Raw genomic sequence first — 24,867 nt, 5'->3', positions numbered from 1 at the left:
GGGGTAGCTGTTTAGAAGCCTCTTGGACCTAGACTTAGCGCTCCTGTACCGCTTGCTGTGTGGTAATAGAGAGAACTGTATGACTAGAGTGGCTGGAGCCTTTGGCAATTTTTGGGGTCTTCCTCTGACACCGCCTGGTATAGAGGTCCTGGAGAGCAGGAATGTTGCGCAACTCTGTTTTCACTCTGTTTTCTCACGCAATTGCATAGCCTTCAGAAATGTTGCACAACATTAGCTCATGGGCTCTCATGAAATGTTTGATTCGATTTTTGATTACATTTGCATTGATGTCAGAGTGATTAGAGGGACAATAGAGTGCTGAGTACCAGGCAGTTAGCAAGTTTGGTTGGCTACTAATGAGAGCAGCACTAGAGCTTGGAGAAGCCTAATTACCATGGAATTTGACTCGTGACCGCCGGTGTGGCAGTGATAGCAATGCCACGGTGTTCATATTTTATTAACCCCAATTACACTAACAACTTATTTTCAGTTTATGTCCAGATAGATTAGTTCACATTTTCACATTTATACTTGTTTTGACCCACTGAATACTTGAGTTGATGCACTGTAGACATTGTGTATGCTGACAGCACATGACAATAACTTTTATGTCCGATGCTCGCCGTGTATTAGCACGGAACTGATTTACAAGTCCATGTCAAATAAAATCAGTTCAAGTCGTCATAGAGTTTGTTGAAAAGTTATTTATTCAAACAACTTCAATATTAACAAGACGTCGGGATTTCTTACAACTAAAAACTCGTCGTCTGCCATTTTACTCAAGCAGGACTCCGTTCCACTGCTCTTTCTACCTACAGTACCTATCACGTCAACGTCACAAAAAAAACTGCTTGAACTTTCATTGAGACGGCTGCTTTCCACGCGCTCTGAGGAGAGATAATTCAATGACAAGTATTACAATTAATTCACACACAGCTTTGGATATTGATAGCTATATACAATATTTTGTACAGGTTGTCATGATTGCTAGCTAGTATTGGATCCTATTCACAGTCACACACACACACACTAGATGGTGTTAGCTGCTAGTAGATCTTCTCTCCTGACACACACACACACACACACACACACACACACACACACACACACACACACACACACACACACACACACACACACACACACACACACACACACACACACACACACACACACACACACACACACACACACACACACACGCTGCTATCCCCCAGAACTCCATTCATCCCCACCAGCTGGCCAGTTAGCTACTACTAGTAGTGCCCTTGACCCTGCAAGTAACGTTAGCATTGGCCCAAAGTTACTTTACCAGTTTGAGCCATGTCGCAGGTTCCTCCCTCGATGATGATTCCTGGGTCGGAGCAAGGACTTGCTCTGAGGATGTCGTGAAGTTTTTGGTAGAAAGGGCACTCATCTTTTACATCACCAGATTTTCCACTGCACCGAAGCATATCACAGGTTTTCATATATAGTTGGCGCATTAAAAAAAATATATAATATTGGACATTGGAGTTGGGTCCTGTCAAAACCTAGGGCTTTCATTCTGAGTTTTTGAGTTTTTGTGTGTTGTTAAGAGCTGTTGCTTGATATTATCATCCCTCTGAAGGCAAACATGAAATCTGAAATCTGAATGAGGACACCGGTTTCCTCATCCGACCAAACAACCCCTCTTGCAGCCATAACAACTAGCTAGCTACGAATGAACAATTTCACAGTGTTCACTTCTTGTCAGAGCGCACAGCGGCAGCAGAAATGTATGGTAGGCTCAAAAGGTCAAAAGGGGCATAATGCAGTTCTCTTGACAAGTGAACCTGGAGAGCTTGGTGTTCACATTGTGCTAAAAAAGGGAGGCGAGCTGCGGACTTCAAGCGAACCGAACTCAGACCACCTCTTGCTTCGGGGGCTCTTTTGAGTGTTCACACTTGACAAAAATGTAATCAAACCACAGTGAGTTCACAAAAACTGGCTGAAAGGAACCAAGTGTCAAAACACCCTAAGAAGTGGTAGATCTGTTCTATGTGCACTATTTCTATGCCTCCCGTTCTTTAGTTTTGTTTTTGCCTTTACTTTTGGTTTTGTACACCAGCTTCAAACAGCTGAAAATACAATATTTTCGGTTATGGAAAATATATTTCACAGCAGTTTAGATGGTACAATGATTCTCTACACTATACTTGCTTGTTTAGTCACAAACTGAAATTAGGCAAACTATTATAATTTTACCAACCAGGAAATGGAGGAGCGATTTCTGCATAGTGCATCTTTAAGTCATTCCCCCAAAAATATTTTGAGGTAGGATGGCGTTGTATCCGAAGTTACCCTACAATTGACCCATGTTACATTTAGCCCCAATCTCCCCTATGCACTCAAGGCGAATTGCAGAGCGGTAACGTGCTTAACCATGCCACTGCTAAAAACTGTGGGTTAAAAATATTTAGGAGTTGAAAAATAAAGTAGGAATGGAAAGCAGGGATCCACCTCTTTTTAACAAATGCCATTAAAACCGTGATTGTTGTGATCAATTGCTGTGTATTGACTGATTGTTAGAATGCATGTTTGTCTCCCTAGTAGGACACTCACAACTTGAATAAGCCTTAAAAGGAATATTTGTCTCGCTTAGAATGCACAACAACACGCCGACTAGGTAAATTGATCAACTATTCTACTATGGGATTGTCTGTTTTTTCTAGTCATTGTTAGTTTTGCTTGCAGAGGAAAAGTACATGTGGACTGTTCTTGCATCTTCAAAGCGCACCTGGCAGAAATACTGTTTTGGGCTTGGTGGAAATAACTGCAGCGGAGACACTGTTGTGTACCCACATGTTATTCATAACAATGGAGTCATTATATTTAGCTATATAAAATGATGTCCGGTAGCTAGTGTACAGTAGGATGAATTAACTTGTTAGATCACAGCCACATTATGTCCATACTCCATCTATTATTTAATAACCTGGGGTTAACGCCCTCATATCAAGCAAACACATATCAGACACTTTATGAAAAGGTGAAGAAAAACAATTAGCTACTGGTGGACAATGGTGTTACTTAGCTAGAAGTAGGCTGGACAATAGAACGAGTCAGAATTCACCCAAGGCTGAAAAATGGCAAAAGAACGTTGGCTAAGCTTATAGCATATGAATGGAATCAAACGTTCACAGAGTCTGTTTAGACTGGAGTGAAGCTTAGAATTCCATTTCGCCTAAATGGCACCAAGAAATGTATCCCTTTTTATTTTACCACTACATTCTGTTCTTAGGACGAAACTGAAAAATAACAACTTGTGTAGAAAGGAAACATCAGCACCTCGATGGTGCCAAGTGTGCTTATGTCTGCATAATGAGGAAGTAGGAAATAAATGGCAACTTCTGACCATTTCTAGTCTAGCGTTTGATGAAAACGGAATACAATGCCCAACCATACATAGTTAGAAAGAGGAGATTCTCATGATTAAAATGGTGTCCGACTTAAAAATTTTAAATATACAAATTACGAGATATTTGTCGATTTATACCAGCATACCAGCATAGGAAAACAATGGGTGGAGCTCAGTGTTCTAAGGGCAAAAGGTATTTTGTGGCTAGCGTTTGTTGACAACGGAATACACTGCCCAGACGTACATAATTAGAAAGGGGAGATTCTCATGATTAAAATGGTGTCCAATTTAAAACAAAATCTAAATATACACATTGCGAGATATTTGCCGAAATAGACAGACATACCTATATTTCCCTAAAGGAAACAACGGGACGACCTCAGGAGTTCCATGAGGAATTTGTTGTTGTTGTTTACATTTTATCTACAAACAACGTGGGCAGGTCTCATTGCCAACAATAGCAAAGCGGGCATTGTGACGTAGAACAATAAGCTGGGAATAGAACGTTCGGAAGGCAAGTTGGTGCCACGGTGCTCAATAGAACTAATAGGAGCTGGCAGGGTGAAAAATGCCCTAAAATAAGGTCTGTTTTTTCGCGATTACTTCAAAACTACAGCAAGTAGCTGGGACATATGGTAATATTATGAAACTGGGCTCCACGGTGGATGCAATGAACTAGTTTTTATCCGAAAAAAAGCATTATTAAAAATGTGATGTGTCCAGCCTACTAGAGGCGACTGTCAGCTTTTCGTCTTACAGACAAACGTTGCTTGCTAACAAGCAATTAGCTAGCTAACTTACTTTAGCAAGTAGATTCCACTCACCTCAAGGTATAGTATAGCTAATTAATTTATGCTTATGTATGAAGTTGAAGCTGGGTTTCCCAAGTCGCTCGGTGCTTACTGTTCAAGCTGGCTAGCAAGCTAAACAGACAGCTCAGAAGCACATCTGTTTAATTGCATGCACCCAAAAAGACACAACCAATCACAAGATACAACACTGGATTGGCCAACGGTCATGGCTAGAAGGGATACATCTTGTCAAATGAACGTCAAAAATATCATTTTTTCATTTTAGCTCATTCTAACCCTAACCCTTTACCTAACAATAACCTAAATCTCCTATCCTGCAACGTGAATTATCCTTACCTGCTGCATAAATTCTCCTAACCTGCTACGAAAAGTCTAATCTGACAAAAGCAGTATGCTATCTAGTCCACACCCTGGCCATGTGCAAGCATCTGTTAGTTCGTCCATCACTGCAGTGAAAATGACCAATCTAAGGTTTCTAGACACGCACCTGCCTCTAAGCCCGCCCCCCACCAACCTGAAAAACAATCGAGAAAAAAGAGAACTTAAAACCCAAAGGTGCTAAGACTTGAGAGAGTGCAACTTGACAAATTGAGAGTGAAAAGTAGACAATTTGATGCTTTCACATGTATTTTTTTTCACATTTGAACCACGCTTCTTGGCTTGCAGTTCTATATTTTTGGATTCAGACGTTTTTATGTTCTGCTCACGGGACATGCTCTTCTATCTCGGCTAAGTTTCTTTGTGGACCCATCCTCTGCACTCTCGACTATCTGTTCGCTTCATCTTGCACGACAGCGGTATCATGCGCGCAATGGACTCTAGAGGCCGATTTGACGCGATACGTCCCCAGGACACATATTCCACACGGAGGCAGCGGTTCGATCCCCATTCCACCACTCACTTTCTCTGCTATATCCCTCTCATCTGTCCCCCCATCTACATATCTAAAATATGTGTGTCATTGGTATTTGCAGGCCAGTTTGAGTGGAACAGCAAACAGCAGCAGACTGGGAAGAGACAGCTGTTCAGGTACTCCCCTGTCTGTCTCCATCTCTCTCTTACGCCCCAAAGAGTCAACTAGGGAGCAGGAAGATAGACAACAGCATCTGTCACAGACACACACTCCCAGACTCATAAGGACAGACAGAGACAGAGGCACAGACACAGATACAAAACAAAGTAGCACAGAAAGGTAATAGATTTTTAGTGATGATCCAGTGTCAGTAATGCCCTTTAAGGCCAACCTTTCACATGGACAGAGTTAATTAGGAGTGCAGAAGTTGATGACAGCATCCCAAATGGCACCCTATTCCCTATATAGTGAGCCCATAGGGCTCTGGTAAAATGTAGTGCACTAAATAGGGAATAGGCAGACATTTGGGATGCATGATATCTTATGTGAGGCTACTCTTTGCAGTAAGATGGGTTATTAGAGGATAACACATGATGGCAGTGTGTTTATGTGACATGACCCCACACACACACACACATTCACATTCCTTCACACTCTTCACATACGTTGCTGCTACTCTCTGTTTATTATCTATGCATAGTCGCTATACCCCTAGCTACATGTACATATTACCTCAACTACCTCGACTAACCCCGTACCCCCACACATTGACTCGGAACTGGTACCCCCATGTATATAGCCTCATTATTGTTGTTTTACTGTGTTACTATTTATCCTTCAGTTTATTAAGCACATTTTTTCAAACAAATTGGTTAAGAAAGCATTTCACGGTAAGGTCTAATCTTGTTGTATTCGGCGCATGTGACAAATCACATTTGACTTAGTGTCTATTTCTGACTGTCATCAACACACAGAGGGTTCTGCCAGCTTTCAGCACCGTATACTCACACACATCAAACACCATTTAATATATACACAACGCACACGCATGTACTGACATTTCTAAAACACACAAACGTGCACACACACACACACACGCACAGGATTGTGTCGAGGCACAGATCTGGGGAAGGGTACTAATACATTTCTGCTGCATTGAAGGTCCCCAAGAACACAGTGGCCTACATCATTCTTGAATGGAAGAAGTTTGGAACCAACAAGACTCTTCCTAGAGTTGGCCGCCCGGAAAAACTGAGCATGTTTTTCAGCGGTAGGGACTGGGAGACTAGTCAGGATGGAAGGAAAGATGAATGGAGCAAAGTACAGAGAGATCCTTGATGAAAACCTACTCCAGAGCGCTCAGGACCTCAGACTGGGGCGAAGGTTCACCTTCCAACAGGACAATGACCCTAAGCACACAGCCAAGACAACGCATGAGTGGCTTCGGGACAAGTCTCGGAATGTCCTTGAGGGGCCCAGCCAGAGCCCAGACTTGAACCCCATTCGAAACATCTCTGGAGAGACCTGAAAATAGCTGTACCCTTTGCCTTGATGAATAGCTGTCCTCATCCAACCTGACAGAGCTTGAGAGGATCTGCAGAGAACAATGGGAGAAACTCCTCAAATACTGGTGTGCCAAGCTTGTAGCGTCATACCGAAGAAGACTCAGGGCTGTAATCGCTGCCAAAGGTGCTTCAACAAAGTACTGAGTAAAGGGTCGGAATACATATGTAAATGTGATATTTCCGTTTTTATTTTAAATACATTTTGCAAACATTTCTAAAAACCTGTTTTTGCTTTTCATTATGGGGTATTGTGTGTAGATTGATGAGGAAAACAAACTATTTAATCCGTTTTAGAATAAGGCTGTAATGTAACAAAATGTGGAAAAAGTTAAGGGGTCTGAATACTTTCCGAATGCACTGTAGCTGACTAACTGACGTTCATTCAAGTAAACGGGTTTCAAACAAAGAGTTAGCTTAATGAACTAGAGTGTAAGAAATTCACGACAGAAGTTTTGCATGCACTAAAAGGATGTCAGTAAAGTCCCATCGAATCAAAACTATGTAGTAAACCTCGAAATGGTCCGTTCATGTTTTTTTTTTAATCAAATTACTTTAGATGTTGCTTTAATAGTCTCCATGAAAGATATACAGTCAGACTATAATTAATATGATACGGAGATCTTTACAGTGAGACAGACTTGGATGAACAAACCGTATCGCTAGAAAGCAGAGGCAGAGGCAGAGAAACAAAATACAAGGAGTTCTGAACAGCGGCGGTTAAAGAAAGGGGGACTTTTGAAAGGCTTTACGTTCACTAACTAAACAGTCTCTGTAACCGGAGGACCAGGCATGTCCCATGTCCCAGGTGTTTATACACCAGCCATTAATAACTGACTCAGCTTTCCACCTTTGGCTAGTAACGTTGAGATGCAAATTCAGACAAGATGCCCAAACTACCCGCAAAATGACCTCCGTTGCACGCTACATAAGAGCCAGAGTCGCGACACTCTCAAGCAACAAACTGACTTCCAGGAAAAGTTCTAAGGAAACAAAATAGGAAGCCTAACATTACGCCCTTTGGAATTTGGTCTAAAAACAAAACTCTCCAAGATTCCAGAACTCTCCTCCATTGTTCAGAGAGGAGAGTGAGAAAGAACAAGATCAGTATTGCTGAATCTGTGCATCATACAGATTCAGCATATGTAGGCTAAGTATGTTTACAGTACGTGTCTGTGTTGTGAAGACTTTAAAGGACTTACCACGTCGGACTCCTCACTGCCAGAGAGATACATATCTGACCTAACCGGCTCTGCTGTTGCTCTGCTCTCCTCTGCCCAGCTCGGAAGAAAAACCCATCAACTGCTGCCCATCTCCTCCCAGACAGACAAACTCAGTACTCCTTGTCTCCTTTCAGTAAAACCCACTGAAACTACATAGAGGAGAGACCTCTTGCTCTTCCTCTTTCAAACTACAGTCAAGTGAACCACAGAGAGTTGGGAGTTTCAGCCCTTGTATGATCCCAGTCCTGTCCTGTCTTTCTCAAGCTGGGAGAACACTCCTTCGGTGCTCTGTGACCGTTCTCCAGTCCCCGAAAACAAACCCCCCGCCCCCTGAATCCCTCCCTCCCACACACACACACACACACACACACACACACACACACACACACACACACACACACACACACACACACACACACACACACACACACACACACACACACACACACACACACACACACACACACACACACACACACACACACACACACACACACACAGCTAGGAAGTAAGAACTCTGGCCAACAGGGCAGGCCTGAAAATTCCAGAATGCAACAAAAGCAGCTGCAATAGCTTTTAGTGTGTGTGTGTGTGTGTGTGTGTGTGTGTGTGTGTGTGTGTGTGTGTGTGTGTGTGTGTGTGTGTGTGTGTGTGTGTGTGTGTGTGTGTGTGTGTGTGTGTGTGTGTGATCCTGAGAGATTACATGTGTTCGGCTATGTCTTGAAGAGGTTACACTTTTAGGAGAGGAAGGGTAAAGACTTAACCTAATGTACGTAGAGGCCCAACACATGTTCCTGAAACCAAACTTCAGGAAATAATTATCTTTACTATGTTGAAAATATGCCATTTACCAGAGGCTTGATCAATTTAGAATAGGACACAAAAACGGGTGAATGTCCTTTGAACATGTTTCAATCATCAAGATAATGAAATGTGTGATGGTTCTCAAAGAATTTGAGGAAATATTTTTAGAATATATAGCATCTTATATACCATCTTGCTTTCTTTCATCAGAGTTAAAACATAGTTAAAACATAGTTCTAACAACCACCAATTGAGTACAAAATTTTCCTAACATACATGTATCCGAAACCAGATAGAGATCTATTGTTCTATTTAAATATTGTTCTATTACAGTTTGTAGTTAATCATCAAATTAAAGCTTATTTGTTTTATAAACAGATTTGCAGATATTAAAGCAGGCGCAGCAAAAACACATGTTTTATTGTATTTAACTAGGCAAGTCATAAATTCTTATTTTACAATCACCCCGGCCAAACCCTCCCCTAACCCGGACGATGCTGGGCCAATTGTGCGCTACCCTATGGGACTCCTGATCACGCCCGGTTGTGATACACCCTGGGATCGATCCAGGGTCTGTAGTGAGGCGTCTAGCACTGAGATGTAGTGACTTAGAACGCTGTGCAACTCGGGTGCCCTTGAAATATGTGAAATACTGGTTTCTAGCTCCAGCGATGCAGTAAATGTCTAACAGAACAATACTAGTACACAAATACCTATGAAATATTTAGCAAGAATCACAAGAGTGGGTGATATTGTAGTCAGTAAACAATATTGTATTCAGTCAATAGCTGACAGTCAAATTAGGTGATTGACAGTCAGTGTCCCAGCAAGAAAATCTGTAAAAATCTGCCTTTAGTTTGTTTTCAGTCTATAGTTTGGGCATGCCTTTAGTATTTTTCCTATTTATGTTTTGTCACCATCTGAACAAATAGTAATCTGCTTGGACTGGCCGACCAAGAGGTCAAGAAGGACCTGGCCCTGGACCTACGGTAAGGTAGCTGTCTCCTGGGTACATGTACATTCAAAACCTGGTCGCATATGCTTACTTCTCACATTTATGCACAGATCAAATCAGGTTACAGACCATGTAGCTAGGCCTAAAAAAGCAAAAAAGTGTGACACCAGATGAGCAAATCCCATGATACACCACTCCTCCTCAGCCTCCTGGCATTGCCCAGATGTTTGAAAGCCATGGAGAGAACCACGTGTTTGGTGGGTAAATCCTACTAGATTATGTGACCACGTTTGGTCTGCTTTAACCCCTTTACAAGGATTATAATCCAGAGTGTGTGCTGGGCACGTGGATCAGTGTTAGAGACTGTTGCCTTGTCAGGACAGTGATCCATGACCACCACCTAAGCCCCTTTTTGAGCCAGGAAAAACAGTGAGGTACTCTACAGAACACACCTGGTAACCTGGTTATATATCTGGAATAACACTTCCTGTTATACCAGATCTATGATTTGGATATTGTCTTCGTTCGCTAGTGCACACTAACAACACAAAGGTCTGCTCACATCGACTAGACACTGTTCCCCAGACTTAGGCCCTATATCTAAAACATCTATCTTAAAACAGTGCCATACCTCAACATATTGCCCTAGTTATCTCATGGTCAGAGGCCCACAAGCAGAACTAATAGTAACCTGGGGTGAGCGAGGGTGAATCTGCTGCTGGAGAGGAGAGCAGGGCCATGGCTAATTAGGCTCTATCTGCCCTCAGGTGGACCAGGTGTGTGTCCCAAATGGCACACTATTCCCTATGTAGTGCACTACTTTTACCAGAGCCATATGGGCTCTGGTAAAAGTAGTACACTCACTATAAAGGCAATAGGGTGCCATTTGGGACGCAGCGAAGGTCTGTTCACACATAGTGTGAAGACAGTAGATTGGAGGTGTGATCTGGGAGGTGAGTCCTCACTCTTAGCCATATTTTATATATTTTACCTTTATTTAACTAGGCAAGTCAGTTAAGAACAAATTCTTATTTTCAATGACGGCCTAGGAACAGTGGGTTAACTGCCTTGTTCAGGGGCAGAACGACAGATTTTTACCTTGTCAGCTCGGGGATTCGATTTTGCAACCTTCCGGTTACTAGTCCAACGCCCTAACCAATAGGCTACCTAATTCCTGTTGTTGGAGTGAATGACTGCTTCATTCTCATACTCATCTCATGTAACATCTGTAGCGTTCCGATAATTTACCCATAATTCCCAGGTGTTCCAGAAATCACAGTTGGAAGATTCTTGGAAGAATTTCCCTACCCTAAACATCTAAGAGTATGTAACATGTAGCTTATTTAGGATTACATTTGCCCCAGTGCCTTTCATGTGATAAAGAAAGAATTCTGCTCATTCTGTACATTCTCTTTTATTATTAGAAAAAAATGTATGTGAGTCATTCTTGGGTTTTTATTAGGAGGATGTGGGTGAGTTCTCTGTGATTGACTAACTAGTGGACTGTGTGTGTGTGAGTGTGATCGTGCCTGTGTGACATATATCAATCATCTGTGTGGGTTGAGCCAAACTTTGAATAGATCAATTGCCCACTCGCTCTGCCAGTGTCGGGTAACAAGTACCCTAGTTACCTTTGGCTTATTGATTCACACACATACTGATGCAGTGTCGTAAACAAGCATTACATGCATACAGCGAGGTCTCTCCACAACAGCTCATAAAAGAAAAAGGCAGACACTTTTATCCAGGTGAGTAGTGTGTGCATACATTATAGTATGGGTTGCCCCACACAGCTCATGGTGAATATTTACAAAATGTGAACTCTCACGAACAAACTGGCATAGCGTCATCCTCTCTAAAGTACCTGTAAAATAGATGGAGACCTGTCCCAGTTAGCCTACATCTGCATCAATACCGAGGCTGTGTCCCAATTGGCAGCCTATTCCCTATACGGTTCATTACTTTTGACCAGGGCATTAGGGTACAGGGAATAGGGTGCCATTTGGGACAGATGCTGAGAGAGTAGGTGACTGACTGGAAAGTGTGGTAAGTTTAAAACTCACATTCCCACTCAGATTCCGGCTGCTCTCATTGGGTAAAATAATAATGTGGACAGGTGGCAATGCCCTGTGGCATTCCTCTACATGGCTGCCATTCCATCCAAAAATAAACTACCCGGAAAAGATTGTGTCACCATCCACTGTGGAAGAGACATCGGTAATCAATATGAGTTACTGTATAGATCATGGAAGGCGTTTTTTGTACACCCTCTTTGACCTGAAGTTTACATATTGACTCAATATCCCAAAATTAGGGACAATATACATTAAGCGTCTCAGAGTACGAGTGATGATCTAGGATCAGGGCCCCCCTGTCCGTGTAATTGTATTAATTATTATCTAAAAAGCTAAACTGATCCTAGATCAGCACTCCTACTCTGTGACGATTTGTGAATACGGAGCCTGAACATACAAAATCAAATCTATCTTGTTTAACCACCCAAACAAGTCCAAAGAGCTCTAATTGACCAATTGCACATCATAATGAACTATTTGTTTTCTTCCATTGTAAATCTGTACAATCCCAGTAAATGAGAGTGGACGTTTTTATAACGTCAACAATACCAATGGTGTCATACTAATGGACTAGAAGAGGCCTCTATTAGATTATTGGAGAGTTTGCTCTCATCTCTAGCACTGCTTCCTAGGTGGTTTCATCCTGCCAACAATCTTATTATACAAATTAAATGCTCCAAGATTACACTCTGTGCAATAAAACTAGCAAGGGAAGGAGAGGGAGGGGAGGGACACAGTATAGGCAGGTCGGCCACCAGGCAGATAGTAAGAACCGTGCACTATGCCTATCTGTATCTTGCAATGGAATGCTGTATATCGCAATATCTTGGCTTGCAATGTCTCGCAACTTCAGTAAAGCAGGGCCTATCATCAATGAATAGGCTAGGATATTCTACAGGCAACACACTGAATTTTTCTGAACATTAAGGATCCAAGTTTTGTTTAAACGTTTTAACGTTCACACCCGTAACTACTACACACTTCCCGGATCTTAACCTTTTTACGTGTGAGTTCCAAATATCTCTAACGGTCGCCCCAGTGTGATATTTTTTATGCGTGTCAGAATGCACTCACTATTCCAAAATGTGATTGTTACGCAACAGGACAGTTAACCCGCGTTGCCATCAAACCAAGGCACTGTCACGCCCTGACCTGAGATATGTCTGTTTTCTTTATATTTTGGTTAGGTCAGGGTGTTTTTAGGGTGGATTACGCTAGTTTTTGTATTGTCTAGGGGTTTTTGTATTGTCTAGGGTTTTTGTATGTCTAGGATTTTGTAGGTCTAGGTATTTGTATGTTTATGGTGGCCTGATATGGTTCCCAATCAGAGGCAGCTGTTTATCGTTGTCTCTGATTGGGGATCATATTTAGGTAGCCATTTCCCCTTTGGTGTTTGTGGGTTCTTATTCTATGTTTAGTTGCCTGTCTGCACTATTTCATATAGCTTCACGTTTCGTTCGTTTTGTTGTTATGTTAGTTTGTTCAGTGTTCTTTCTTTATTAAAGAAGAATGTACGCATACCACGCTGCACCTTGGTCCGATTCATATGACGAACGTGACAGGCACGCTTCCTGCTAATTATCTATAGGCTATGTTTAAACTTGTCAATTTCCAATTATTTTCTACAGTAACACGTTTTATTTTCTAACAACAGTTTGAATTGAGGTGTCTTCCGCCTCCTCATTAATTCATATAAGAAGTAGCCCATTTCACTGTTGCGGACAATTTATGTTTGAGACTTTACTGAGCTAGAGAAACGTATATCTTTAACACAAGCCCAAGCACTTCCCCAATGTTTCCCCAGATCAAGTATGAATACATTGCGCATCTCTAGGCAGAACAGGCCTTGCACAATCTTTTTCCCCCTGGCACATCGTTGTTTTCCTAACAAATACTAACTGTGTGCGTACCTATCAAAGTAAGGGCCTTATTTTCTCTATATCGTGTTTCTACTGTAGCATACCGTATGCATGTATGGAGCATAAAGTATTTACCGTTTTATTCACGTTTTCAAGTACTGGTGACAAATCATGCAGGGCGATTCTTGCATAGATTGTAATGGACACATATGATGTGTGTAAAATACTTTTTTGAAGGTTGTACTGATTATGATGAGCAAACTCTAAGCTATTTGCCAGCTATGTGTGGCGCCATGTTTGTGGACATCATACAATGCAATCTGGTTGTCACGTAAGTGTCTGTCAGACCAAAGATGTTATAACAAAAAAGAGGTGAAGCGATAGTTCACTCGACTGACTTATGGTGCTTTCAAGACAACTGGGAACTCTGAAAAATGATCTTGTGATCAGTGATCTTCAGGTCGGAAAGTCTGAGCTCTAGAAAGAGGCCCGAGTTCCCGAGTTGGAATTCCGAGTTGGAGGACATCTCAAAACTATTTTTCCCAAGTTGTTTTGAACGCGGCATCAGATTGTAACTATGGTATCTCAGGGTTGCCAGCTCAGACCCTCCCTTCCCAGGGGTTTTATTTTTTCTCCTGTATTTGCCCCGCATTTATTGATAAATCCCCCATCATAGTAATATTTCCCCCCCACGATACCTTCCCACATTTCTACCCCGCATGGACTTGAAAACCCCCGACAAATGAAATGAACCTCCCCCCACAAACCCCCCTAAAATGGTTTCATCCCTGTTTATCTTTCGCGCTATGGTTAGGCTAGGCAGTAGGCTTGTATTTGGGGTGATGATCTGTGAGGTGATAACATTTGATTTGCTTTGTGATTTGTCAAAAACTGTAAAAGACTTGTCAAGTCATGTGCTCCAGTTCTAGTATACACTGTAACAAGTACATCGGAGATTTGTAATATGCTGAAAAGTGGCCAAACTAAGTTCATATTCTTCAGGCAAATGGCGTAGCAATCTTTGACTTTGTTAATTTGCGTCTTACAGTGAATGGCATTCTGGGAATAAGGAGTTTTCACTTATCAAAAATAAACAAACATGGCTGCCATCATAACACATTTAGCTGCTGTTAATTTAGCTGACACTAATCTCTTTTCTAAAAAATATTACATTTCTCCTCTGTGCTCACCAGAGATGTGGTACATTGTAAAGACGTTTAGGTGTTAGGTCGCTAACTTAGATTTTGTTTTTTTGTCAGCGCAACCTGTAATTCAGACTGGTTTATGGAATGGGTTTGGCTGTGGATGTGTTCCGTGTGATGCTTGGACGATGAAGTTCACATTTATCTTTTACAATAAAAGGTGAAATTGAGGAATAAAGTTGTGAAGACCTTCATTTCCCATCAGTACAAAACATTATTTTGATTATTTTCAGACAACAATGCTGTTTAGATGCGTTTGTTGCATCATATGTTCTGTTGCTACTGTTCCAATCACATATATTTTACTTTCCGCAAATACTTTCCGCAAACAGTTATTTTTTTTAAAACAGCATTGTAAGGGCTTGTAAGTAAGCATTTCACTGTAAGTCTACACCTGTTGTGTTTGGCACATGTGACAAATAACATTTTATTAGATTTTGATTTCATTAGATTATTGATTTGATCTGAAAAGAATATTTGCGATGGTACGCTGCAGGGACCACTCAACAATGATCACAAATAATATTGACAGTTGTCGCAATGACATCATGAACACATACTGACCAGCTCATGTTATAGACAGAAGCGTCCTATCTTTTCCTGTGGGTAAACCAACTAAGCTTGTAATTTAACAATTTTATTCATATTTACAGATGGCATACAAGTTTGTTATTAAGGCACAAAGTTGTTCATGTTCCAGAAGGAATTTCTGCCCAAAAAACACATTTTGATGAAAGAAAAAGTACATTCAAATGGCTCTCCTGTGAAGTAGTGACACGCGACATACACCTAGTTTCATGAAACGTGTACACACAGTACCAGTCAAAAGTTTGGACACGCCTATTCATTCAAGTGTTTTTCTTTATTTTTACTATTTTCTATTTTTTTTCTAATAAAATGAAGACATCAAAACTATGAAAAAACACATATCGAATCATGCGGTAACCAAAAACATTTGAAACAAATATAAATATATTTTAGATTCTTCAAATTAGCCACCCTTTGGGCCTCCCGGGTGGTGCAGTGGTCTAGAGCACTGCATCGCAGTGCTAGCTGCGCCACCAGAGTCTCTGGTGGACCGGGAGGTCCGTGGGGCGACGCACAATTGGCCTAGCGTCGTCCGGGTTAGGGAGGGTTTGGCCGGTAGGGATATCCTTGTCTCATCGCGTTCCAGCGACTCCTGTGGCGGGCCGGGCACAGTGCGCGCTAACCGAGGGGGGCGGGTGCACGGTGTTTCCTCCAACACATTGGTGCGGCTGGCTTCCGGGTTGGAGGCGCGCTGTGTTAAGAAGCAATGCGGCTTGGTTGGGTTGTGCTTCGGAGGACGCATGGCTTTCGATCTTCGTCTCTCCCGAGCCCGTACGGGAGTTGTAGCGATGAGACAAGATAGTAATTACTAGCGATTGGATACCACGAAAATTGGGGAGAAAAGGGGATAAAATTTAAAAAATATATTTAAAAAAAGTAGCCACCCTTTGCCTTGATGACAGCTTTCCACACTCTTGGCATTCTCTCAACCAGCTTCACCTGGAATGCTTTTCCAACAGTCTTGAAGGAGTTCCCACATATGCTGAGCACTTGTTGGCTGCTTTTCCTTCACTCTGCGGTCCAACTCATCCCAAACCATCTCAATTGGGTTGAGGTCGGGTGATTGTGTAGTCCAGGTCATCTGATGCAGCACTACATCACTCTCCTTCTTGGTCAAATAGCCCTTACACAGCCTGGAGGTGTGTTGGGTCATTGTCCTGTTGAAAAACAAATGATAGTCCCACTAAGCGCAAACCAGATGGGATGGCTTATCGCTGCAGAATGCTCTGGTAGCCATGCTGGTTAAGTGTGACTTGAATTCTAAATAAGTAACGGACAGTGTCACCAATACACCTCCTCCTCCATGCTTCATGGTGGGAACCACACATGCGGAGATCATCCGTTCAACTACTCTGCGTCTTACAAAGAATACCAAAAATATTAAATTTGGACTCATCAGACCAAAGGACAGATTTCCACCGGTCTAATGTCCATTGCTCATGTTTCTTGGCCCAAGCCAGTCTCTTCTTATTATCGGTATCCTTTAGTAGTGGTTTCTTTGCAGCAATTTGACCATGATTCTCGCAGTCTCCTCTGAACAGTTGATGTTGAGATGTGTTTGTTACTTGAACTCTGTGAAGCATTTATTTGGGCTGCAATCTGAGGTGCAGTTAACTTTAGTGAACTTATCCTCTGCAGCAGAGGTAACTCTGGGTCTTCCTTTCCTGTGGAGGACATCATGAGAGCTAGTTTCATCATAGTGCTTGATGGTTTTTGCAACTGAACTTGAAAAAACTTTAAAAGTTCTTGAAATTTTCCGTATTGACTGACCTTCATGTCTTAAAGTAACGATGGACTGTCATTTCTCTTTGCTTATTTGAGGTGTTCTTGCCATAATATGGACTGAATGAATACAGCGCTCGTGTCACGTTCGGTGTTGTCAATTTAGAAATCTATGTTAGTCAATTATTGCACCCACACTGCTCGCGCGCGCCAACGAGCGCCTGCATTGCCAAGGGCTAAAATAGAAATCAGTTCTATTTCTGACGCAGATCGTGCTGCAAGTCCTGCCTCTCCCCTCTCCTCATTGGTTAATAGAAGCAGGTACCCACGTGCCATCTCCTCATTGGTTATTCCCACGTGGGTGACTGAAGACGAACGAGGTCAGTGGCAGTAATGCACCTAATATATGAAAGTTGCCAATTGCAATATAAAGTCAAGAGAAGAAAAAGCCTGGAAGGATGAGAGATGACTAGAAACGATTCGTTTGACCGTTTTATGTGTGGATTAATTGGTGGAGTAGAGGATATTGTGCATTTCAGGTAAAATAACAACTCAATGTTTATATCCCAGGACAAATTATCTAGGAACAGCAAGCTAGCTAAAAAAGACAAATTAGCTAGCAAGTGCAAGCTAGCTAGCTAAATTGCCATAAATGTTTAATGCTTTTCGACCTGTCCCCAAATTAATATAATTGGTTGAGAGTTTGTTTTGATATTTTAACCTGCGTGTCGTGATCGCGTTTGGTGTGGGGGGACAAAATATATTTATGCACGATGGCGCACGATGGCGCACGGTGGCGCACGCGCACAGCCGGTTTGGGTTCCGTGTTTTTCTTTTACCAATTCGGCCTATCTTCTGTATACCACCCATACCTTGTTGCAACACAACTGATTGGCTCAAATGCATTAAGAAGGAAAGAAATTCTACAATAAACTTTTAACAAGACACACCTGTTAATTGAAATGCATTCCAGGTGACTACCTCATGAAGCTGGTTGAGGGAATGCCAAGAGTTTGCAAAGCTGTCATCAAGGCTACTTTGAAGAATCTCAAATATAAAGTATATTTGGATTTGTTTAACGCTAACCGAGGGGGGCGGGTGCACGGTGTTTCCTCCAACACATTGGTGCGGCTGGCTTCCGGGTTGGAGGCGCGCTGTGTTAAGAAGCAATGCGGCTTGGTTGGGTTGTGCTTCGGAGGACGCATGGCTTTCGATCTTCGTCTCTCCCGAGCCCGTACGGGAGTTGTAGCGATGAGACAAGATAGTAATTACTAGCGATTGGATACCACGAAAATTGGGGAGAAAAGGGGATAAAATTTAAAAAATATATTTAAAAAAAGTAGCCACCCTTTGCCTTGATGACAGCTTTCCACACTCTTGGCATTCTCTCAACCAGCTTCACCTGGAATGCTTTTCCAACAGTCTTGAAGGAGTTCCCACATATGCTGAGCACTTGTTGGCTGCTTTTCCTTCACTCTGCGGTCCAACTCATCCCAAACCATCTCAATTGGGTTGAGGTCGGGTGATTGTGTAGTCCAGGTCATCTGATGCAGCACTACATCACTCTCCTTCTTGGTCAAATAGCCCTTACACAGCCTGGAGGTGTGTTGGGTCATTGTCCTGTTGAAAAACAAATGATAGTCCCACTAAGCGCAAACCAGATGGGATGGCTTATCGCTGCAGAATGCTCTGGTAGCCATGCTGGTTAAGTGTGACTTGAATTCTAAATAAGTAACGGACAGTGTCACCAATACACCTCCTCCTCCATGCTTCATGGTGGGAACCACACATGCGGAGATCATCCGTTCAACTACTCTGCGTCTTACAAAGAATACCAAAAATATTAAATTTGGACTCATCAGACCAAAGGACAGATTTCCACCGGTCTAATGTCCATTGCTCATGTTTCTTGGCCCAAGCCAGTCTCTTCTTATTATCGGTATCCTTTAGTAGTGGTTTCTTTGCAGCAATTTGACCATGATTCTCGCAGTCTCCTCTGAACAGTTGATGTTGAGATGTGTTTGTTACTTGAACTCTGTGAAGCATTTATTTGGGCTGCAATCTGAGGTGCAGTTAACTTTAGTGAACTTATCCTCTGCAGCAGAGGTAACTCTGGGTCTTCCTTTCCTGTGGAGGACATCATGAGAGCTAGTTTCATCATAGTGCTTGATGGTTTTTGCAACTGAACTTGAAAAAACTTTAAAAGTTCTTGAAATTTTCCGTATTGACTGACCTTCATGTCTTAAAGTAACGATGGACTGTCATTTCTCTTTGCTTATTTGAGGTGTTCTTGCCATAATATGGACTGAATGAATACAGCGCTCGTGTCACGTTCGGTGTTGTCAATTTAGAAATCTATGTTAGTCAATTATTGCACCCACACTGCTCGCGCGCGCCAACGAGCGCCTGCATTGCCAAGGGCTAAAATAGAAATCAGTTCTATTTCTGACGCAGATCGTGCTGCAAGTCCTGCCTCTCCCCTCTCCTCATTGGTTAATAGAAGCAGGTACCCACGTGCCATCTCCTCATTGGTTATTCCCACGTGGGTGACTGAAGACGAACGAGGTCAGTGGCAGTAATGCACCTAATATATGAAAGTTGCCAATTGCAATATAAAGTCAAGAGAAGAAAAAGCCTGGAAGGATGAGAGATGACTAGAAACGATTCGTTTGACCGTTTTATGTGTGGATTAATTGGTGGAGTAGAGGATATTGTGCATTTCAGGTAAAATAACAACTCAATGTTTATATCCCAGGACAAATTATCTAGGAACAGCAAGCTAGCTAAAAAGGACAAATTAGCTAGCAAGTGCAAGCTAGCTAGCTAAATTGCCATAAATGTTTAATGCTTTTCGACCTGTCCCCAAATTAATATAATTGGTTGAGAGTTTGTTTTGATATTTTAACCTGCGTGTCGTGATCGCGTTTGGTGTGGGGGGACAAAATATATTTATGCACGATGGCGCACGATGGCGCACGGTGGCGCACGCGCACAGCCGGTTTGGGTTCCGTGTTTTTCTTTTACCAATTCGGCCTATCTTCTGTATACCACCCATACCTTGTTGCAACACAACTGATTGGCTCAAATGCATTAAGAAGGAAAGAAATTCTACAATAAACTTTTAACAAGACACACCTGTTAATTGAAATGCATTCCAGGTGACTACCTCATGAAGCTGGTTGAGGGAATGCCAAGAGTTTGCAAAGCTGTCATCAAGGCTACTTTGAAGAATCTCAAATATAAAGTATATTTGGATTTGTTTAACACTTTTTTGGTTGCTACATGATTCCATGTGTTATTTCATAGTTTTGATGTCTTCACTACTATTCTACAATGTAGAAAATAGTCAAAGATAAAGATAAACCCTTGAGTTGGTGTGTCTGAACCTTTGATTGGTACTGTATGTGATCGTTTGACCGTTTTATGTGTGGATTAATTGGTGGGGTAGAGGATCTTGTGCATTTCAGGTAAAATAACAACTCAATGTTTATATCCCAGGACAAATTAGCTAGCAACAGCAAGCTAGCTAAAAAGGACAAATTAGCTAGCAAGTGCAAGCTAGCTAGCTAAATTGCCATAAAGGTTTCATGTTTTTCGACCTGTCACAGCGTTAAAGCTTAAACATTTATAACCTACACCCTTCACTGAAACATACAGAATCACTGTAACTTCCTTTGATCTTTCCTTTATGACATCACAATACATGAACCACATAACTAGAATTCCATTTCTATATCATGAACAAATGGTTTCAGAGAGAATTTCCTAGCAGAGAGGGAGTAACAGAAAAAGAAAGCGCATGAAAGAGGGAGATAGAGAAAGAGAGAGAAATATATGGAAAATGGAGAGAGACCCAGCTGCTCACTGTGCTGCTGTCTCTCTCAGCTCTCAGTCACAGAAGAGCTGTGCTGCTGCTGCGGTTTCAGTACTCCCCCAGGCATCCTGCTAGCAAAAGCGCTAACTCACACAATCACACTCAACTTGGTAACAAATATCACATGTAGCATGCCAAAGCTCATCATCTGTCCAATCTTACCAAATAGAGCGGGAAAAAGTTTAAAATGTCAAATTACATTTACATTACACATACCATTTTCCAAATCACTTTTGTGTATTGATGCACTGTGCATTCAGCAAGGGCTGTCAAATCAACTCTATTCCCTTTATTAGGCCTACCAAAAAAGATCTGTGTTACCTCTCGAACAAACACTATGAAGGGGAGGAGAGGAAGAGAAACACGGAGAGCACACCTCCTGTAAGACCATTTGAACTCAACACGCCTGACAGGTTGTCTAAACCACATGTATTATTCTAGTGAATGTCTCGTCTATACATAAACTGGATCGGGTCCAATTCCAATTATCCTCAATACATTTCAATGGAATTGGAATTTCAGTTTACTTTCCGAATTGACGGAATTTAAATATGGAATAGACCCTAACCAGAAATGCCATACAAAGCTCAATACCTAGGTCCATTATGAGGTCTCAGAAATGTCCAACAATCAGAAAGAAAATCTTACCCTGACAACCAGCTGTTTGGTTCTTGGAGGCTTTGGTTCTACTGGAGGCTTGTCCAGCATCCCAAGGGAAATCAGAATCATGAGCACGGATAGGAGAGTTCCCCAATGCTTAATGACTAGAGACTAGGCTACTTACTGCCTAAGCACAAGCACAGACTAGCCCAGACGATAGACTGCTATGCAGATCACTGCACCAGTGTGGCAGTGACTCTGTGCTGAACTGAACACAGAGTCACTTTACGCTTACTGAACACATCAACACATCGGCTGTCCCACATGGACTCGTAGGAAAAACTCTTCAGCCAGTAAATTAGTTGGGACTGCTGTCCCGATATAATCAGGCACGGGCTGGCACGCAAACAAACAAACACACTCACACATGCATGCCAGACACACACACACACACACACACACACACACACACACACACACACACACACACACACACACACACACACACACACACACACACACACACACACACACACACACACACACACACACACACACACACACACACACACACACACACACACACACACACACACACACACAGATGCTACCATCAGACATACAGACAGACAGACACACTCCTATCCTCCTAGTAGTTTGAGGGCAGGTTGCCATGGCACTGCCATCATTAATTAGCTGGATCAGTGGGAGGACTGTCTCTGTTATGCTGCTATGACGTGAAATACACACACTCTCACTCAAAAATGTAAGCACACACACACACACCTGTGCACACACACACATGCACACACACCAGTGGTGAGCGGGTCAGCTGTTTGTTCACCCGCACCTGCCCGCAATTGCTAGTAACCCATCTGCAACCGCCGGACTATATGTGATAAAGTGAAAATCTGAGGCTGCACCCAACCTTAACGCGCAAATATAGAAAATGCGATATATGACAGTCAATAACTGCATAATGAAATTTTTTTTGACAGGGGGTGCAGGACTTTTTGTTGTTGTCTGATTTAGATATGTTTGTTCTGCTTATAATATCCAACATTTTGGAAGGCTATTTGTTAGTCAACGTGTCTATAATTAGATACATGTAGCTTCTCTTTTGTCATTATACAGTATGTTGCGCTAGAAGACCAGATAAACCCTTGCTCAACAGAATCATGTAATAGATTGATCAAATTAATGCTTCAATCTAGTTGACATCGGTGAAGTTTTATCTGTCATCTTTCGCGGAGCAAAGACATTTTCTCGTGTATACTAAATAATTGATGCATGGCAAGCACATAATCTTAATGCAAAAAGGTACACTTTCTACTCGGACAGGCATAAAACAGTCTCACAAATAGATTTCATACTATTATCTACACCTCTACTTTCTTTAATCAAGAAAATAGAATTTTGACATATGAGCCTGTCTGACCACCACACTCACCAACTTCAAATCTTACGATCTACTAAAAGAGCCACAAGATTGCGTTTCAACGTTTCATTAGTATAAAATACTACATTCTGTGACAAATTTGAAATTTAACTAAATTAATTCATAATGATCAATACAAATTCAGTTGATGACCACCAGATGCTATGGGATGTCACCAAAGGTTTTACATAAAATAATGCGACTGCATTTGCATCTGGGTTGAATAAATCACATTTAAAGAAGTAATCATAATTGGAAATGTTGTTAACTGCAATACAGCGTTCTCAACAAACACTATTTTCTGACCACGTACAGTGCCTTGCAAAAGTATTCATCCCCCATGCCATTTTTCCTATTTTGTTGCATTACAACCTGTAATTTTAAAGGATTTTTATTTGGATTTCATGTAATGGACATACATAAAATAGTGAAATGAAAAAAATGAAAAAAATGAAAAAAAATGAAAAAAATGAAAAAAATGAAAAAAATGAAAAAAATGAAAAAAATGTAAACGGAAAAGTGGTGCGTGCATATGTATTCACCCCCTTTGCTATGAAGCCCCTAAATAAGATCTGGTGCAACCAACTTGTGGAGAAGTACAGATCAGGGTTGGGTTATAAAAAAAAATCAAAAGTTTGAATTGAAAATCCCCAGAGCACCATCAAATCCGTTATTAAAAAATGGAAAGAAGATGGCACCACAACAAACCTGCCAAGAGAGGGCCACCCACCAAAACTCACGGACCAGGCAAGGAGGGCATTAATCAGAGAGGCAACAAAGAGACCAAAGATAACCCTGAAGGAGCTGCAAAGCTCCACCGTGGAAATTGGAGTATCTGTCCATAGGACCACTTTAAGCCGTACACTCCACAGAGCTGGGCTTTACGGAAGAGTGGCCAGAAAAAAAGCCATTGCTTAAAGACAAAAATAAGCAAACACGTTTGGTGTTCGCCAACAGGCGTGTGGGAGACTCCCCAAACATATGGAAGAAGATACTCTGGTCAGATGAGACTAAAATCTAGCTTTTTGGCCATCAATGGAAATGCAATGTCTGGCGCAAACCCAGCACCTCTCATCACCCCAAGAACACCATCCTCACAGTGAAGCATGGTGGTGGCAGCATCATGCTGTGGGGATGTTTTTCATCGGCAGGGACTGGTCCGAGTGGTTTAAGGGAAAACATTTAAATGTCTTGGAATGGCCTAGTCAAAGCCCAGACCTCAATCCAATTGAGAATCTGTGGTATGACTTAAAGATTGCTGTACACCAGCGGAACCCATCCTACTTGAAGGAGCTGGAGCAGTTTTGCCTTGAAAAATGGGCAAAAATCCCAGTGGCTAGATGTGCCAAGCTTATAGAGACATACCCCAAGAGACTTGCAGCTGTAATTGCTGCAAAAGGTGTCTCTACAAACTATTGACTTTGGGGGGTGAATAGTTATGCACTCTCAAGTTCTCTGTTTTTTTGTCGTATTTCTTGTTTGTTTCACAATAAAAAATCAAATGATACAACCCCCCCCAAAAAATCTATTTTAACTCCAGGTTGTAAGAAAACAAAATAGGAAAAATGCCAAGGGGGGTGAATACTTTTGCAAGGCACTGTAGCTATTACTCTTTCCAAAGTCAAGACAGAACTTCATTTATTGATAAGACAGAGAGCAGAATTTGCCATCCATCGAGTTAGGCTCAACCATTACTTCCATGGTAATCGTCCTAGTCGTTTACTGGCAACAAGCTACGCAGTACTGATCAACTAGCTGATGTAGCAACTATTGAATCTGGAATTACTATCTGAAAAAGGGGAATTACTATCAGAACCCAAATAAATCAAAGATTCTCCCGCGTCTATAAAGAACTGTACATCTCTTTCAAAGATAATTAAGAGCTCCTCCTCTCTGAACAGAAGAAGTCACCTCATCGGTA

At 41.8% G+C, this 24,867-nt stretch overlaps 2 protein-coding genes across 8 annotated transcripts in view; one reads left to right on the top strand and one right to left on the bottom strand.

Moving 5' to 3' along the window:
- The window catches only part of LOC139583845 (GTPase IMAP family member 4-like), a 796,172-nt gene that overhangs the window by 593,245 nt on the left and 178,060 nt on the right, over window positions 1–24,867 (top strand). The window lies entirely within an intron of this gene.
- Window positions 1–24,867, bottom strand: part of LOC139583842 (voltage-dependent L-type calcium channel subunit beta-2-like) — a 148,777-nt gene that overhangs the window by 76,346 nt on the left and 47,564 nt on the right. The window contains exon 1 of one of the 7 annotated variants that reach the window (XM_071415388.1): window positions 7,809–8,093. The exons of the other annotated variants lie outside the window; for them this stretch is intronic. Within the exon in view, the coding sequence (XP_071271489.1) occupies window positions 7,809–7,841 (33 nt within the window). The 5' untranslated portion in view covers window positions 7,842–8,093. Of the gene's footprint in view, window positions 1–7,808; window positions 8,094–24,867 lie in introns of those variants that run through there. 7 annotated transcript variants of the gene reach the window in all.

Source organism: Salvelinus alpinus, chromosome 8 (genome assembly GCF_045679555.1).
Source record: "Salvelinus alpinus chromosome 8, SLU_Salpinus.1, whole genome shotgun sequence".
In the NCBI taxonomy this organism is placed as follows: domain Eukaryota; kingdom Metazoa; phylum Chordata; class Actinopteri; order Salmoniformes; family Salmonidae; genus Salvelinus; species Salvelinus alpinus.
The sequence above is the reverse complement of the archived record's forward strand: the minus strand, read 5'-3'. Positions and strand labels throughout refer to the sequence as shown.